An 18,500-nucleotide genomic window follows, 5' to 3' on the forward strand; every position below is an offset into this window, starting at 1 on the left:
AGACCCACTGAGCTGCACAGTTGGGGAGTTTTTCGTATTACACACCCTTTTAAAGCTCTTTCACACCTGCTCTAACTCATTCAGAGCCTTGATAATTATCTGATCATTTGCTTAAGGTACGTCAGAAGCAGAGAAAAACGTCAAACAGTGCTGAACAGAGGATCCAAGACCTACATTTCTTTGTTTTACATTTACATACACCCATTTGGTGCCGCTTTTATCCAATTCAGCTGAGCGGATGAGGGTTAAAGGTGTTGCGACAGTAGTACTGGAATTCAACCTCACAATCAGTAATCAAGAGCCCTAAACGCTGAGCCACCACTACCCCACTGGTTAAAAAAATGTAAGTCATGTGAAATGTAATTCATGCCATGATACTTCGCACTGTCTAATGGAGCTGAAGAAGAAAATTGAATGGCGTTTTTCTGAATGGCGCTACTAGGACAAGGCTCCTTCTCCGGCTCCTACTGTTCTCTTGTGTAGGAAGGACAAGGAGAAGGACAATGACCAGGTTTTCATTCTAATGACTCCATTTTTAAAGAGCTTTTCTTTGTCATCGGACATGCCAGGCTGTCTAATGCAGGCGTATTCAACTAAAATCTGTGAAGTTCCAGTTATAAAAATTCCTGAGTTACAAAGTGACTAGCATGAGTGGTGACAATAGAGAGCTTTTAATGCTTAATCAGTAGTGAAGAGTTTATAGCTATAAAAAGGACATCAGTTTGAAGTGGTTATTTTTTGTTTTGCGCTTGTGCTGCAAGTTACTTTTGATTAACATTATGGATATTAAGCAGGAAGAATAAACGCACGCTTATCAGTCTGTCTTCAAAAATTCTGTTTTTGTTGTCTTTTTAATAAGCCGAGAGGGTAAATTAAATCGGTGAAAGTCTGTGAAAACTGTTCACTTTCTAGATGAGCTGCCTTCAGCTAAATAATTTACATAAATGCACTTGATTGGATAAACTGTAACAGAGGATCTGCTATAGAAGCTGGTTAGTGATTAGAAAACTTGAGTCCCTGAACTACAACCATTTTTTCCACCCATACACTGATTTTATTTTTGCTGCAGTATTTTTTTCAAGTGCTCAGTTCGATCTATTGAAATACTTCAGCCAAGTGAAGACCCCTGGTCTGAAATATCTGGCAGGTGTTTATATCCAAAGAAATGTTCAAGCGAGGCAGAATTCAATCCAACCATAAAGCTGGATTAAGAGTCGTGCTTATGGGCTCTCTGGATTTGAACTGACAACCTTCTGGACAGTAGCACAGAACCCGTAATTGCTGAGTTTAACCTAAAACTCGTGCGGGTATAAGTAAAGTCAGAGTGTGAGGACCTTTAATAGACTCTGGAGGATGGAAATGCTGATGTACAAAGTTCCAACGGTGTAAATCCTTTAGAGAGACAAATGAAACTGTTTCAGGCAAAGGGCTCTTATCTGTCGACGAGGAAGAAAGCTTTCTTGCCAACTTTCTTATAAATCAGCAATCAGTCAGTGAGTGAACACACTCAGTGCATTTGAGGAAGAAGTGACAAGAAGTGATGCAGGTGACAGAGAGGACGCGCATATATGAATTGGGATTCTCCCGGAAAGCACTGTCGTCATGCCTCCACTGATCACGCTCTGTCAGAGGGGCAGTTTAATACCCTGCGTGTGTGTGTGTGTGTGTGTGTGTGTGTGTGAGAGAGAGAGAGAGAGAGAGAGAGAGAGACGAGGAGAGGGGAGGATGCACTGCGGAGAGAGAGCAAGTGTTTAGACCTGCAGTGCTCCTTCTCACAATCATACTATAAGATAAAGCATGGACTACTTCAACACACACACACACACACACACACACAGGCAGAGTGCCAGCACATACTGTAACCACTGTTAAAATAAGTAGAGTATAAATCAAAGTGATGGTACACAATGGCCGAATCGATTTGCCCACCCACTCACGCCGAAATCCCTGCGTCGGGAACCACAGTCACTTTTTCTTTTCTTTTTTCTTTTTTTTTTTTTTTTTTTTTTACACAGTCTCGCTTTTCCACCACTGCTAAACAGTAGAGCATCTTCCGCCAAAGTTCACACGTTGTTCTCAGAAATCGCCAGCTCCTCCGAAAGCACGATTCGAAGACTAACGATGACCAAGTTCACAAATTTCAGCAGTGTTTCGACACACTTCACGTCTCCGCAGTTCCACTCAGAATCACGAGCGCTGCATCTTAAAAAATAAAAATACTAAAAACGTCACCCTGCTTCCTGACACTAACAAGTCGTGTACCTGTTTGACATGAGTGCAAAGGAAGTACAATAAGTGAGACATACAGAGAGAGACATACAGAAAGAGAGTGAGAGAGAGAGAGAGAGAGAGAGAGCTCCAGCTGTGGGAGATGAGGAGAAAACAGAAGGAAGGAAGAAACCTCCAGCGGCGACTCACCTGTGAGCGGAGTTCAGCAGGGGTAACATGTGGGTCCGTTCGCGTTTCTCCGTTTCAATGCTAGACATGGGTGTGGATGGATTCTCTCTTTCTCTCTCCCTATTTTGATTTAAAGCTCCTTTTCTCTTTCTGCAATCTTCCCTCTATCATCCAGGACCTCCCCCTTTTATTCTTTTTTTCCCAAGAGCAAGCGAGAAAGAAACGGAAAGCAAAAAAAAAAAAAAAAGGAAAACGCGGGAGGATGCGGCGCCCTCCGTGGAGGAGTAGCTATCGGCTCGGCGTCTGAGGCTCCACTGCAGCAGAGCAGAGCGGAGCGTGTATACACACACACACACGCGCGCGCCCGCACACACACACACACACACACACGCACGCGGTGGGACTCATCTACGGATGCACAGGCAGGCTGAAAACCTGGAGCTGGAGTAACACACTGCAAACATGAACCTCTCCTCTTTCTCTCTTTCTCCATTCTCATTGCTAGAATTATAAAAAATAATATAGTCTTCAAAAAACATTACAGTAATATAAGGTAAATAATGAGTGCTGAAAGAAATAGTGATGATAACACATGACAGATCTGGTATTAATCAATCTGGTCAATAGGAAGCAACAATTAACACACACATTTCAATATATACATGACATCACAATTTGAAAAAACAAACCATAGGTGAGGATATTTGAACATATTACAACTCAAATATTTTTAAAATGAGCGTTCTCTCCAGCTTTTTCTCCTACAGGCAAATGAAACGCTTATAAACTGAAATTGCTTTGTGTTGTTCATTCTGTAACTAATGAAACAGCCATTTGAAATTACACACAGTTCGAGCTTTCAGTTTGGAAATATTAAAGGTGCATTAGGTAAAATTTGTCTTTTTTTCAAGATTAGCTCTGTAACTTTGGTTGGTTTGACATCTGAATGTTTTTTTTTAAACTCCCTATTCCCACCCATGTTCAGGAAGCTCCGCCCCCAGGCGCATCCGAACACAAACAAGCATTCCAGACCAGACAGCAGTTTTCCAAACAGGTTTTCTTTATACACTTTTACTAAAGCTATGGATTAAACCATTTTTTAATTAAGGAATAAAAAAAATCGACTATTGCACCTTTAAATTGCTTGCCGTAATAGTTTCCACACAAATAAACCAATAAATCTGTAAAAAAAAAAATACTAAATGAATATACAGGATTCTGAAAAGACAGGAAGCAATGGGAGGTAAACTAAATATACTAAATTATGATTTTGTATTTATTATTTATTTACACTGTATTTTTATATTTACTTTTTCCTTACAGGTGAAAAATGGCGGTAACATTGGATAAAAGAGTAGAGATAGTGCTTCTTGGTACTCTCATTGGTTCCTGACTTTTCAGACACCCTGTACATCAGTATATCATCAATATAACAATAAGAGAACTGGCAGCTAGGGTATGGGCTGGCCTACATTTGCATGCTAGAACATGATTGGCTCGTATGTTTTATGACACAACAACACTCTCACATTGTCTGAATTGTTTGAATTCTTCTTTATGAACCGTGCGTTCCATCACACTGTATTATCCCTGCGATAAAATGAGCAGTAAAATAATCCCAGGTAATATATCACCTGTTATAAACATTCATTATATCCTGAGGGATGAGAGATTTTCTTTTCTTTTCTTTTTTTTAGGAAGCACTTGCTCTTTTTGTCTTCCGCCGAAACCAAACCAAGCAATAAAATATAGACGACTTTTAAAAGGACGTGTTGAAGAAAAGACGGGGGTTTGTAGGTAAGTTGTTGAGTTAATAACACAGGTACAGCCTACATCAGTAGTGGTCATGTGACCTACTAATGATCGAGTACAGTGCGGGGTGTGATGTTATAGGAAAACAATCAGTGACAGTGTATGTGTGATGGAGTGCAGTTACAGTTTCTACGCCAAAGTGGATTCTTTTTCTGCAACAGCATGTTCCGAAGTGTTTTATTCCTCTTACTTTTTATCTGTTTATAGTTACATTTAATGTTGCTGCATGTTGTAGTGTAACATTACAGCAGCTATAAACAGTTATTCCCTCAATAACCTCTCTTTTTTTCTTTTTTCTCTCTCTTAATGAAGTTAATGACAAAAAAAACGCAGCTTGTCATGTTCCCAAGAAACCGGGAAGCGTAAACTCTTCTGTCCTGAAGATGTCGGAAAACTTGGTGACTGTTTCCTGACGCTGGAGACTCCTTCCATGAAAGTTAACTAAACGTCTCCTTACATTTATGGAAGGAGTCTCCAGTGTCAGCACTTTCAGAATGTATTTAATCAGTTTAATATTAGACTTTGATTACGTGAAGCGTCCTCTGTACAATTCCCTGTGAATGAGCTGTTACTATAGAAACAATAACGTATTAGCACCTTCTGACCAATCAGAATTGAGAATTCAACAGCGCTGTGGTTTAAGCAGTTGTAATAAAGGTCAATGAGATCATATTAAAGACATGAAATGCACGTCATAGAGCTGTCCGGAAATCTTATCCTACCTACTCGTACTCAAGTCGTATTTATATATTTAATAAAGGAATAAATGGCTTGTATATTATACATTAATGTGCCAGGTATTATTTATAGAACAGCTACAGACTATCACAGCAGCAGCAGTTACAAGGCTAAAGGTTTTAGCTTTAAAGCTTTACGCCTCTCAGTCATGGAATAAATAAAGGTTTGCATTTTGTGTACAAGCCTGAAAATGACTGAAGCGTATGATTTCACTGTATGTATCTGCTTTTGTTCGTGTGTATAAAAATAAGCAGGTTATTAAGCTAACATTAGCGTAATGTGAAATTTAGAGCACCGATGTTTACGTCACAGCACCTGCTCGAGGACTGAACAATGTATTCTACAAATATTCTACATTTTCTACATTATTTCTTTCTTTCTTTCTTTCTCCATTTTTGGTTGCAGACTCTACTTCTCCTCCTGCAACAGCGATACACTCCTACTCACAGCATCTCTCTGTTCATTCTTCACCCCATGCAGTCTCCATCGTATCCTAACGCCAACTCAGGCAGGAAGTGACATCATGCTTCTGTTTGGGCCCAAACATGGCCAACTTCCTTGGCTCTTGGTTTTGTTGTCATGGACAAGTAACTAACGAAAGCACATGGGAAGGGAACACACATGAACGAGTGTGTGTTACAAACACACACATTCACACACACACTTAACAAATTAGCAAACAGGCTTTGGACTTTACACACTTTTTAGGCATCCATCTGCTCTGGCTAATCACTCCCACGTCCTCGACACTGTGTGTGTGTGTGTGTGTGTATGTGTGTGTATATCAGAGCGACTATACTTGCAGGTTTTTTGCCACACTGCATAATTCATGGGCCTGTCATTGACAGGTGAGCTAAATACAGTGGGACAGTAACGACTTTTACACCAAACGTCCTAACCCATAGCTCCAAGGTCAGCACACATACACACACAGATTTTTATGAACACACACACACTAAGCGAGCTTCTCCATGATTAACGCTGACAGTCAGGATGGATAAGCTGCCAATCCAAACATCCAGCCTGGCCAAGACTGAGCGGCATGCCGTTAGCATGCTAATGCGCTGACGCGGGACGGATTTACACCCGGTATCAGCTGCGCTGCCTCACAGGGGCGTGAGTTTATATATATATAAATTTGTAAGGAGGAAGCTGAGAGGAAAAATATGAAAGTGTGTTCATGGAAATACAGATACACACCTATGTGACGTGCAGGTTAGCGGACACGTGTGTGATGATGTCGTGGACAAGCTATGAGTTAAACAGCTGTAAATGAAAGATTTGTAGAAGCTGAACAATATGTAAAGAATAAAACACTCGGAAGTGTGCTGTTACAGGAAAATAATCAGTGACACGGTGGTGTGATGAAGTAGAGTCATTGTCACCGCCCCGAAAGTTGATTACTGAAATCTTCCAATAACAGCAAAGTGTTTTACTCCTCTTATACCACAGCAATTTGACAACAACTAACATTTTTCATTTATTAATGAACAACACTTTGTTTTTATCTGTTTATAGTTACATTTAATGTTGCGTAACCTCCACAAAACAAGTTCCTGTTCTCACTTTCATTATATCAGCTATAAACATTTGTTCCCTCACCATCCTCTCTTTTTTTCCCTCTCTTTAAGTTAATGAGACAAAAACACAACTTGTCATGTTACTGAGTAACTACAAAGCGTAAACTCCTCTGTCCTGAAGATGTCAGAAAACCTAAAGTTGCAGCTTTACTTCTAAGCGCTGACACTGGAGACTCCTTCCATAAATGTTAAATAAACAGAAAACTTACAGAAAAAATCTTTAATCATTTATAACACCAACAAACCGCAGTGAGCATGTGCGGCGTGACATCAGCATTTCCAGAAACGTACATTTTTTTCCCGTTTACAGGAAAATTATGAGTTTTAAAATTTCCCCACCTTTGAGGGTGTTTGTGAAAAAAAATAAATAAATAAAATTTTGTTTCCGGAAGGCCAAAACAAAAAGAAAAACTTATGTTTAAAAAAATATATTAATATACAGCACTAAGAAATGTTGTAAGAATGCAAAAAAAAAAAAAAATACTGTAAAGCAAAGATGCTTTCAAAAATAATGAAATTAAATGTTTTCTACATAAGAAATATAATATACAGAGCAGTAAATAGTAATAAACTAAACAAAGTCAATATTTGTTGTGACAACACTTTTTTATTTAATTTTTAAACAGTCTCAGGAACAATTTGTGCAGTTTTATAAGGAAATGAGCTGGAAGTGTTACTGAGCATCTTGGCGAATCTGCCACAGTTCTTCTGGAGACTTTGACTGTCGCACTTCCTTCTTTTTTGCAGCGAAACCCAGCAGCCTTCATTATGTTTTTTTGTCTGAAAAAGTGGCCTGTTAGGTAACATGTTGCTTTCTTTATTGACGAAATAATTTTGGAACGTTAAATCTTTTTGTTGGAGAAATAATGTTTGGAAATATAAAATGTGTGACTCAATAACATCCATAAGAAAATTTGTACTGAAAGACAGGATGGTTAAGACTTCTGCACAGTACTGTAGATGTAGATGCTGCCATTCATGCGACTGCTAAACAAACCCAGTAGAAAACGTAAGCCGATGAACCTCCTACTCATTGTTATTATTGGTTTGTTTGTGTGTCTGTCAGAGAGTGTGAGCTGGACTAGCAAATCTGGTTCATAAAACAACGCAAGCCATGTTTTTTTAACGCAACTGACAAATGTGTTTAGTTTCCTGATACACACAATCTCACTGGAGACATTTTAATCATTCACAATAAAAGATCCTGATCATGATCCTGAAGCTTGCAGCCAGAAAAGTGTAAAAAATATGTCAGTATCTCTGTATCCCGTGGGCGGAGCATCTCAGGCTGAGATTGATTGTGAGGAAGATGAGTTAAAACTCTGAATCTCTCCTAGAGGGACAATGTGTTGAAATTTGTTTTCATTTCAGAATCTAATTTAAACTCATTTCGGGATTTCAGGTTAAAACTCCAGCGCCATCGTATCAGGCCATGGGGTTCAAACTTTAGAGTCCCACTACGAGAACAAGGTTAAATGTTCAGCGGTTCGACTGGAGCTCAGACATGGAGGAGAGAAAAAAGGCTCAGCTAGTGCACATAAATCACATCTCCCAATAATACTCATTTCACGGGTCACACACCCACAGCAGACAATCTCCGCTCCACCGGCAGCCGAGTAACGCCTGATCCCTTCTTATTCCAGCATCAAACACACACACACACACACACACACACACAATGAATATTTATGAAATATTATTCTAATCAGGGTTTACCACTGAACTGTGCATTACTATAAATAAATATTGCCATGACTACACATAACCAGGCTGGAAACTGGTGTGCGTATTAAGCGTCTAACATTCCTTTATACCGCAGCACTCTCGAATCTGATTGGTCAGAAGGTGTTGATTCATTTTCTATAACAGCAGCTCTGACAGTAGTTCCTGCTGTAAAGCAAGTCACAGGTTTATATTAATAAATATGCTGTCATTTTAATAAATGTGATAAACGTGTAATTGTTGATATGGTGACATTTTCTGTATATTTAGCGTTTATGGAAGGAGTCTCCAGCGTCAGTGCTTTGTCACTAACAGTCACTACGTTTTCTGCTACAGGACAGTGGAGTTTGCGCTTCCTGGTTTCTCTGTAGCATGACGAGCTGAGTTTTAGGTTAAGAGAGAGAGGAAAAGAGAGGCTGGTGAGGATACAACTGTTTAACATAAGAGAGAACAGGAACGCAAATTCCACAACATTAAATGTAACTCTCTCTCTCTCTCTCTCTCTCTCTATATATATATATATATATATATATATATATATATATATATATATATTAATTATTGCTGTGGTCTAAGAGGAATAAAACACTTCGGGACATGCTGATTAATGAACTAAAATATAATAAAATAAAAAAAATAAAATAAAATAAAATAATGAACTCCAGGGTGGTAACAGTAACTCCGCTTCAGCACACCATTGATGTCATTGATTATTTTCCTGTAATAACATGACATGGTGTGTTTTATTCCTTTATTCCTCGCATAATGTTCATATGCTAAGCTTAAACACAATTCAAAATGTAAGCAGATACAGACAAAGTAGTGAGAGAGACAGAGAGAGAGAGAGAGAGAGAGAGAGAGAGAGAGCTATTCTTCAATATGCTCATTTCTAGCATAAGTCAGAGGCTTTGTGTGTGTGTGTGTGTGTGTGTGTGTGTGTGTGTGTACAACAATGACTTCACTTCACTCACACAAACACACACTCGTGGGTTAGGACACAGAGAACAACAAAAGGGCAGCATGTAAACACGTCCATGCCTGCCGGAGCAGCAGCAATCAGCAGTACACACACCTTTACACACACCGTTTTGGTACTTTTGTGTAGCACAGCATAAAATATTAAACATTTACCCAAAGATACCCAAGTTGTGTGAGATTAAACATTTAGAAAATATACACAGTATTACAGTGAGTATCCTGAGAGATGGTACGAGTAGAGACATGGTTCTTTTCCTAATACCACAGAAATTCTAACAGATTGGGAGGAATTTTCCTTCCATTTTAGCCAGAAACGCTGCATAATTAACTATTTATTATTCATTCTGAAGAACTATGCACATGTTTAACAGCCACCTCTACTGAATTTTTGATCTAGCTGCAGTGTGAGCTCAGGAATATCAAGGTAACAGCTTACGAAATACTGGACATTTAGAAGAAAATAAAACGTTTAGATCTTGTGTTTGATAAGATAAGATAAATATGGTTTGTGTTTTAGTTGAGCTTTTGGGTCGAGCCGCTTCCCATAGTGAAGAATCGAATCCTGCATCGTTGTCACTACATTCATTCTCAAGTGGATGATTTGTTTTAGGGGACGTTTATTAAAAAAACATGAAACATACAGCATAGTCAGATTCATGCTCATACTGTTATCTACACTGAAAATCCGTTTTTTTTTTTCATTTTAGGGAGCAAAACCACTTGCAAAAGCAAAAGCACTCATCTAGCTGCTTATTTTTTCAATAGTGAAATCTAATTTAATCCTATTAGATGTTAAGCAAGGAGAGGAGCTGATCTGATTGGATATCAGAAGGTTGTGAGTTCACATCCCAGCACCACTGAGCTACAGCTGCATCCTCTCGAAACTGCAGGTCGCTTTGGATAAAAGCATCAGCCAAACGACTAAAATGTAAAATATTGCCCACGTTAACCACGCCCATTAATAAATATTTATTCAAACCCCACCTTTTTTTTACGTGTGCTGCTCGGCAACAAGTTACCACCTGCAGCAATGATAACAAAAATATCAGAAATATACGATAAGCCGATTCTACAGCTTATTTTATTGGAGCTGCAGTGTCCTTCGGCTCTTTCCTGAGAAGCCTAGATCTAGACCTGCTTTGTGAAAATAACTGTTATTACAGATGCTATATAAATTCATTAAGATTTGCAAAGACCCCTGAGTGAGGCGCGTCTCTCTGACATCAGACGTGCCTTCCAGTTGCAGAAACGTAGCAGGGGACTATAGTGAGTTTTAGGAGCCAGAATTTGTTTTCTAAAAATGTCATGTTGTGCTGCTGGATGTCAGAATAAACATGTTCATAAACCCATTCGTTTTTACTGCATACTATCGAATCGGACACCTTTTGAGGCCAACAGAAGATGGTTGTGGTTACGGGCCATCAAGATAACGTATAACTCCGCGTTTCCAATGACTATTTCATCTCAAGTAGCTAACTATCGTATCAGTGAACTAACAGGCTTAGCTTGCTGGTTAGCTAACATGGCTGATTTATATTGCTTTAACAAACCTACGTAGCTAACCTAAAATTTACATCAGGAGACTAGCTATCTAACACAAGAAATCTAGGTCATGTTCGTACTGAGGAGTTGCCTATAATGGACATGTTTAGCTAGCTAACTTTATTCAACTTTGTTTATGGTGCTGTAATCGTAAAACGTTACGTCTTGAACATGCTCACAAACGACAAATTTGTAAGTATTAAGAAACTTCTTTGTCTTAAATTTCCCTCTAGTATATACTTTCTGAGTGTCTACGAGATGTGTATATGTGTCGGGCAAGCTAGGTCACTGCTTAGCGTCATTTCGCCAATGACTGGACGCCAAGCCTATTTGAAAGTGTTAGTTTAGCTGAATAGCACTCCTTGTCTTTTAGTGCTAATCCATACTACTGATAATAAGTGGCTAACATCTTAACCACATTATAACCAAGTAGCATCAGGTTGAGCACATCTCTTTTAGTTTACAAACACTAAAGGTGTCTATTAGTCCTGATTAAATATAAACAGTTCTTGTTAGCAGGCTTTTGTACTTTACAGTACAGTACAGCGCTGTTATATTAAGGTTATATAATGCATTTTCATTTCTAGACATTAAAAATGTGCTTCAAACAATGATGAACAAGCATGAACTTTCAACCGTCCATCAAACTGGATGTCTATAAGTATTAACACTCCTAATAGATCGTGTTTTGGCCTTGAGACGCTTGTCAGGTGGCAGAGGACCAGAAGATTCAGCATTTCATTGGTGATTAAAGCAGCTCATTTAGCAAAGCAAGGTGAAAGAAGGGGACGAGGACATTTTATAGATCCATACATCCGATAAAACATCAGACATCAGAGCGTAGAGCAGAGAGTTCACTGAGTTTCCAGACAGTCAAGATTCGCCGAGGGGTTTTCTGTACTTAAAAAAAAAAGCAAAAGACAAAACCAAAGCAGCTGTAGCATCACTAAGGTTAAGTGTTGCATTTGGCTGAAGGCATAATGACGATGGCGTGATGAAACCATCTGAGTCATTTTAAGAAACGAAGCCAAACATCAGATTGTTTTGTCTAGTCATCATCTGGTAAGTTCATCAACACTACAAATCTTCCACTGCCATTAAGAACAGAATCACGAAAGCAGTTTGGATTATATAAAGGACTTTCCAGGATTCTGACTTGAATGCTAGGAAGTTTTAGTCTAAAAAAAAAAAAAGTAAAAAACAATATGCAGGATCAGACAAATCTCAGTCAGGCAGATATTCAGGATGGACAACTCAACGCAAAAGACGAAAAAACATTAAACGGCATTACAAACAATGAGGCCCTGATTTCCATCACAAATTTACATCTAGTCCACCAGGCAAGTAAATGCTCCAGTGTGCTGCCCAACCTCGTGTTCTGGTTGCTTGGAAACCTAAATGCCAACTAAAAACGTGGTAGCTAATAATGTAATAATGTATAGTGAGCTAGTTAGCTAGTTGGTTAGTTAGTTAATTAGTTACTTAAGTGCACTAATGATCATGATCCTCGATCATCGTGTTTGCAACATAAAAAAAGTCATTTGCTTCCTGCCATTTAAAGACAACATTTTTGTTAACGCTTCTTACAATGATCTGTCTCAGTATCTCAATATACTGAGAAATATTCTTTACATTATTACCACAGTAAAGTTGGTCAGATTGTAAAATTGATTAGATATTCACAAATACATATTATGAGATCTGAACTTGCCAAGGCTGTGGAGGACAATTAGCATACATGAAAATGTACTTATTAATTAAGGTACTTAAATTGGTATAGTCCATGGGGCGGGAGGAATGTTGCCATCTTGTTATCCTTGAACTGAACTCACTTTTATAGCGCACTGTAACTAATCTAAAGGAACCTGGTACGAGACGCTATTACGCCAGTGTCATTGAGTTTACATCACTATTGTCCTGACAATCCCCAGCCATTATGAGTTCCACAAAAGCATCTCGGCAGTCTTAAAAGCAGCAGCTTGCCAAAGAGCAAGGAAGCCAAGTAATAAATCCAACCTTGTCATGCATCTGTGGTTATTTGATTTTGAAGAAAATGGCCTGGATTTCCTTCCCTGGAGATGAGTTCTTTGTTGTGGCTCTTCAATATGGCCAAAACTATATGGACACCTGACACATCAATAGGTCCTTGTTGAACATCCCATTTCAGATTTATTCCCCCTTTGCTGTTATAATAAGCTCCACTCTTCTGGGAAGGATTTCCACTAGATGTTGGAGCGAAGCTGTGGGGATTTGTGTTCATTCAGCTACAAAGGCATTAGTGAGATCAGGCGCTGATGTTGGTGAGGAGGTCTGGGGTGCAGTCAGTGTTCCAGTTCATCCCAAAGGTGTTCAGAGGGGTTGAGGTCAGGGCTCTGTGCAGGACACTCGAGTTCTTCCACTCCAACCTTCACAGACCATGTCTTCATGGAGCTCGCTTTGTGCACAGAGGCACTGTCATGCTGGAACAGAGTTTGAGACTCTTAGTTCCAGTCAAAAGATACCTTAATGCTACAGCATACAAAGACATTCTATACAGTTGTGTGCTTCCAACTTTGAGGCAACAGTTTGGGGAAGAACCTCACATGGCTGTGGTGGTCAGTTGTCTACAAAATTTTGGCCATATAGTGTAGATGGATTTTAATATCAGGGACTTTCTATTTCATCTCTTTTTCTATTTGCGTTTTTGATATTTATCCAAATTTCCACCAGTGTTAGGCCCTGCCACAAATATATGACAAGACAATGTCATTGCATTTACTTTACCTTACTATTTTATGATTTAACCAATTTGAGCCCAATTTACTCATAAACAACTCCTACCCATCAGTTAAGTTTCCTCTATTATCTCACAGCTAACAATCTGGGAGGTCGAAGGCCAACAGTGCTGCCTCTGAAACCAGCTGGTGCATCTTTTTCCAAAAGGCTGCTCATGCGATGTTATAAGGCAAACGAGCACTCTTGGAAAAGTGCAGCAACAGCCTTTATATGCATACTTGAGCTAACAGAGGGCTTCAATTGCCTAGAATCAGCGTGATTGACAAGGGATAGAGGAAAACCATCTTTCCACCCAGTGAGCAGGGGAAATTATGCTTTCTTGGACTCTCAGGCACAGATGGTTATAGAACCTTAAACCACTCAGAACCTTTAACACTGGTGGTACTCTGCTTCTTTACAGAATTAATAAAGATTCCATTAGAGAGGGTCATAATGGTGGATTCCTTACTATTAATGTTAGAAAGAAAATGCCGTTAAACTCATACTTTTAACCATCTGTATAACTCACAAATTATTTTATAGACATTCCTACACATCTTAAACTGAGACGCCATACTGACTTATCATTAGCAACACCATGGGCAAACACAGGGAGGGGAAATATGTATTCAGACACTTTTGTTTTTTTATTTAATATACTTCCACTTCAAATGTCTTTTGTGATTGTACTTAAAATATGAACAAAACATTCATATTTATAAATATGCATTCATAAGCACAAACAACTGGGACTGGGAAAAAAGTATTCTGACACCACAAATTACCAACCTTAGTACTTTGTTTCAAAGCTTCGAGACATCTGCTGTAATAAGTAATTAGCGTTTTGCGGCATTGTGGTTCAATTTTGGCCCAAGAATCTTGGCAAATCTTCCTCAATTCACCAAGGTTACCAGGTTTCCTCTCACAAACTCGCAAAATCCTCCATAAATAAATATTCGAAGGGATATAAGTCAGGAGATTGGCCAACCCCTGCAATGCCTTCTTGAGTTATTTTGGCTGAATGTTTGAGGTTGTTTTCTTGCCGAAACATCCATCTTCTCCCAAGATTATATTTCTTGTCCAGCAGGCTTTAAATTGTCCTCTAATACGTCCCGGTACATTGCTCCATTCATGTTCCCTTCGATGCTCCCACCTCCACGCTTCTCCATGGGTGTGGTACTCTTGACATCATACATGCAACCCTTCTTTCTCCAAACATGAAAACGAGCAGTAAGATCATTGCTTATTGTTCTCTGTGCAACTCTTGTTCCTGCTGCTTTCAGGTTGTCCTGCAACTCTTTTCAAGTGACTGCAGGCTTCTTTCTTACCTTCTTTATCATCAGTCTGAGAGTGTGTTGTACTGACAGGGATGTTTAAGCTCTTTGCTATGGTTCTGTAGCTTTTCCATTCAAGTGATGTTTAATAATCCTGTCCCAGAGAACTTTAGAAAGCTCCTAACCATGAGTGCTACTTGTTGCAACGGCAATGTTTTATTATTATTATTATTATTATTCTGACACAAGATGCTATTTTTGCAGCATTTATATATAGAACTTCATTTATTTTTATGTAAACTGTATCTATTTTACATACAGGTTAAAATACATGTGTATATTTTTAATATACTGCATTTTTCCTCTATAAATTTCATTTTTTAAACATACTTTTTTTGTATATATATAAGTATAAAGTCAAAAGACATTATGTGGGTAAATTTGAGATATATGCACTGGAGGAATATTAAATAACTCTCTGTATCTATGGATATTAATTTTAGGGGGAAACAGAAGATCTCAGGTTTTTCCCCCAATCACTCACAGGTTTTAGCCAATACCATAACTACAAATGTGAGTCCCAAATCCTGGCTGCCCTTGGGATAATGTGTCCCTGAATGACCCAGAAATCATAATAATGATCTTTTACTGTAAATTGGCAAGCTTGATAGTGTTGGCATTCATTCACACCCAAGTGGCATCCAAGTGGCATGGACTCAGAAAGAAGTGCCAGTAACTGACTGGAAAACGATGGCGCCCTTCTCAGAGCAAGAACAGAGCACCTAAAATCCGGTCAACTATAGTGGCAACCTTTAGTAAACTCGATTTCAAGAAGAACATCCTCTTCTTCAGGGGGATTATCATTGTGTGGGTTTAGTTTGGACACCAAATTTAACACACTTATTCTATCATTATCTTTGAAAGAATACGAAGCCGAGAGCAGGAGCCGTGTTTAACACAGGTCTTATTTTGTCATTTATTTTTAAAAAAATCAACAAAACTAATACAAATAATTAATTACCACCTCTTAACAACTGACGCAAAGTATTGATTCGGTATACTACACAATGTCGTATCTGATACTGTCAGTCAAGAACAACACACTGTTTTGACACTAAGTTAAAGTTCATAATGTTAGTGAATAATGATGTAAACTCGAGTGAGAATATTATTAACAAAAGTGCATAACATCTTTATAACTGATTAAATAAACAATTATCAGTGGTAACTGCTACGTGCTCATGCGTCTGTGGGTCTGTGAACCCTGGATAATCACCGAGGCAGTAAAAATCCCTTGAATATCTTCTTGTGCACATGCGTACACGTGCTGAGATCTTCAACAAAGTCACGAATGCATGATGTGTGATGCAGCATTTGCAATGAACACCACTGCCATAGGACAATCTTTTACTGGAACCTCACCAAGTTCAAGGTCAGTCGATTGCTTACATAATTGGGTGATATAACCTTGGGCAGAAATCAAAGATCAGCCCAAACTCCATATCCTGAAGATCTCGGCACCATCTTACCGAAGAATAAGAAAAGCAGAGATGGTTGAACAAGATTGTTTTTTTTTTTCAGTTTGAACCTACAGAAACTCTGCTATGGCCCACTTCCATCTGAAGAACACTCTTCGCCCATTTGAAAACAATTTAGTTACCTAAAAGGCTGCAGAGAGTCCCTGGTTGAATGACCAGCTTATCTCCTATCACTGATATGTAAAATAACATATTACGTTTCAATCTCTGGTAGCAGCAACGTCAATGAGCGGAACAACCAACCAGAATGATTTTATACATGTATTTTTTTATGTGGGTTTCTGTGCAGAAAGCCAGCTCTCCTGTGTTTCGCGCCCTGCTCTCGGGCGTTTTGACAGGTGCGAAAACATCAAATTAAACATTCAGCCAGCGTCTAATAGGGTCACCTCATGCAGCGCTTCATTCGGGAAGGTGACAATCATTTGTCTCGGGGGGAAAAACAATTGAACAGTTGGTTCTTTTCAGAATTTCGTCAGGTAATTAACTGATTGTCTTTGTTCTTCACCCAAAGCCTTGGTAAGATTTATTAAAAATAATAAATTGAAATGTCATATTAACGCATATGATGATTAACCATTAAGCAAATTGTAGAACTCGGATGAAACTCAGAGCTGTCTGTGTCTTACGCAGGCTTTAAAAATATTTGAAGCTAACCCTACGGACTCTGACACAAGGCAGCATCCTGTACACTGATATCTGGTGTATTAGAGACAGTATTGTGACAGCGGATTACAGGAATGACAGACTGATACTGGATAAAGCCGATGACGAATGCTTTCCAGAAACGCCAAAATGGCCATTATGACAGTGAGGCGAGTAGATTCAGAGATAAGCTCTCATCTATCCAGCACGCTCTCTTTCTGTCTCTCGGTAAAAGCTGCCATAGAAACTGGCACAGAAGGTGAACATCTCCCTTAAAACCTATTCCCAATAATCTTCTAGATTTATATTCATTAATAAACAGTCCAATCCAAGTCCGGTTTCATTCCCATACTGCTTTCAAGACACCCTTAATGACTATGCCCTTATTGACTAACTCCTCTTTTCCCTTGGTTGGATCCCTATTACTATATTTATGACTGTTATAACACTTTTTATTTTACATCAAATGAAGTTTGTTACCTGAGACTATGGACATCCGAGGTATCATCAACATCAGGAGCAGAATTTACCCAGAGGCACCGCAATATGCTGCAATAAAAATGTAAACTGACACAAGACAACACTTATCCGCTTTAAGTCTGCAGATTTCTAGATGGATTCGTGTCTTTACATTCGTTTTCTTCCTGCTTGTTCAACACACAAGTACACTGTATTTTCTTTTAGCATAAACTCAGCTATAAATCTATAAATTACAGTCAGTTATATGAACTCTGCAGATGCCAGCAGCCATAAATTCAAGAAAATAAACCCTAAATGTGTGTAGCAGTTTGCATATATTTACTTAAACAATAATCCAGATAACAGGCATTCTCAATTCTCACTCAGTTTGGTACCATTCTGCTAAAAATGCATGTGTCAGAAGCGTAGTATGTGCTATATATGTATATTGTGTAGCCAAGCCGTCCATCTGTAGCTAATGTATGTGCTTTTCATTACTTTAATTTTGCCAGCTCATCAACTAATTAGCATGCTAGGCAGTTATTGTGTTTGCTAGTTAGCAAGCCAGGTAGCTAGCATGCAAGCTGTTTAAAGCAAAGTATTTCAGAGGATAAAACACAACAATTGAAAAATACTGATCCAGATTCACTATTGTTGCTTTTTGTGGTTAATCACATGCATTTGTTTAAATGATTTAGCTGAAGGTAGCTCTTTGAGGAAAAGGAGAGTTTTTACAGGTGTTCATAAATGATTTAATTTCTCTGATCTGGTTAGTGAAGTGATAACATGGCTTGATTAAAAAAAAAATCTTTAAAGATGATTTAAAGACGATTGAATGGAGAAGCATGTGTTTATTCTCCGCTTCCAGTTCACAACAGACAGCTCAACTGTTCAGAGTCTGTGGCTTTAGACAAAAGTGGTAACCTTGAGCGCCACTTCAAAACAAAACATAACCGCATCAAATTGTCTTATTCATAGCCGTGAATTAATCGATACTGGTTAAGCATTAAGAGATGACTGTTACTGCCATTCAATCATGTTAGTTGCTTATTTGGACCTTTGTA

The 18,500-nt window shown here is 38.7% G+C and overlaps 1 protein-coding gene across 3 annotated transcripts in view; it reads right to left on the reverse strand.

Annotated features, from left to right (window-relative positions):
• dlgap2a (discs, large (Drosophila) homolog-associated protein 2a) overlaps nt 1-2,934 on the reverse strand; it is a 165,965-nt gene extending 163,031 nt beyond the window's left edge. Inside the window, exon 1 of one of the 3 annotated variants that reach the window (XM_053237488.1) lies at nt 2,419-2,934. In XM_053237488.1, the coding sequence (XP_053093463.1) occupies nt 2,419-2,486 (68 nt within the window). In that variant the 5' untranslated portion in view covers nt 2,487-2,934. The remainder of the gene's footprint in view (nt 1-2,418) is intronic. The other 2 variants (XM_053237489.1, XM_026944198.3) reach the window with 2 other exon arrangements.
• Between the last annotated feature and the right edge of the window lie 15,566 nt (nt 2,935-18,500).

Source organism: Pangasianodon hypophthalmus, chromosome 10, assembly GCF_027358585.1.
Source record: "Pangasianodon hypophthalmus isolate fPanHyp1 chromosome 10, fPanHyp1.pri, whole genome shotgun sequence".
NCBI classification, from domain to species: domain Eukaryota; kingdom Metazoa; phylum Chordata; class Actinopteri; order Siluriformes; family Pangasiidae; genus Pangasianodon; species Pangasianodon hypophthalmus.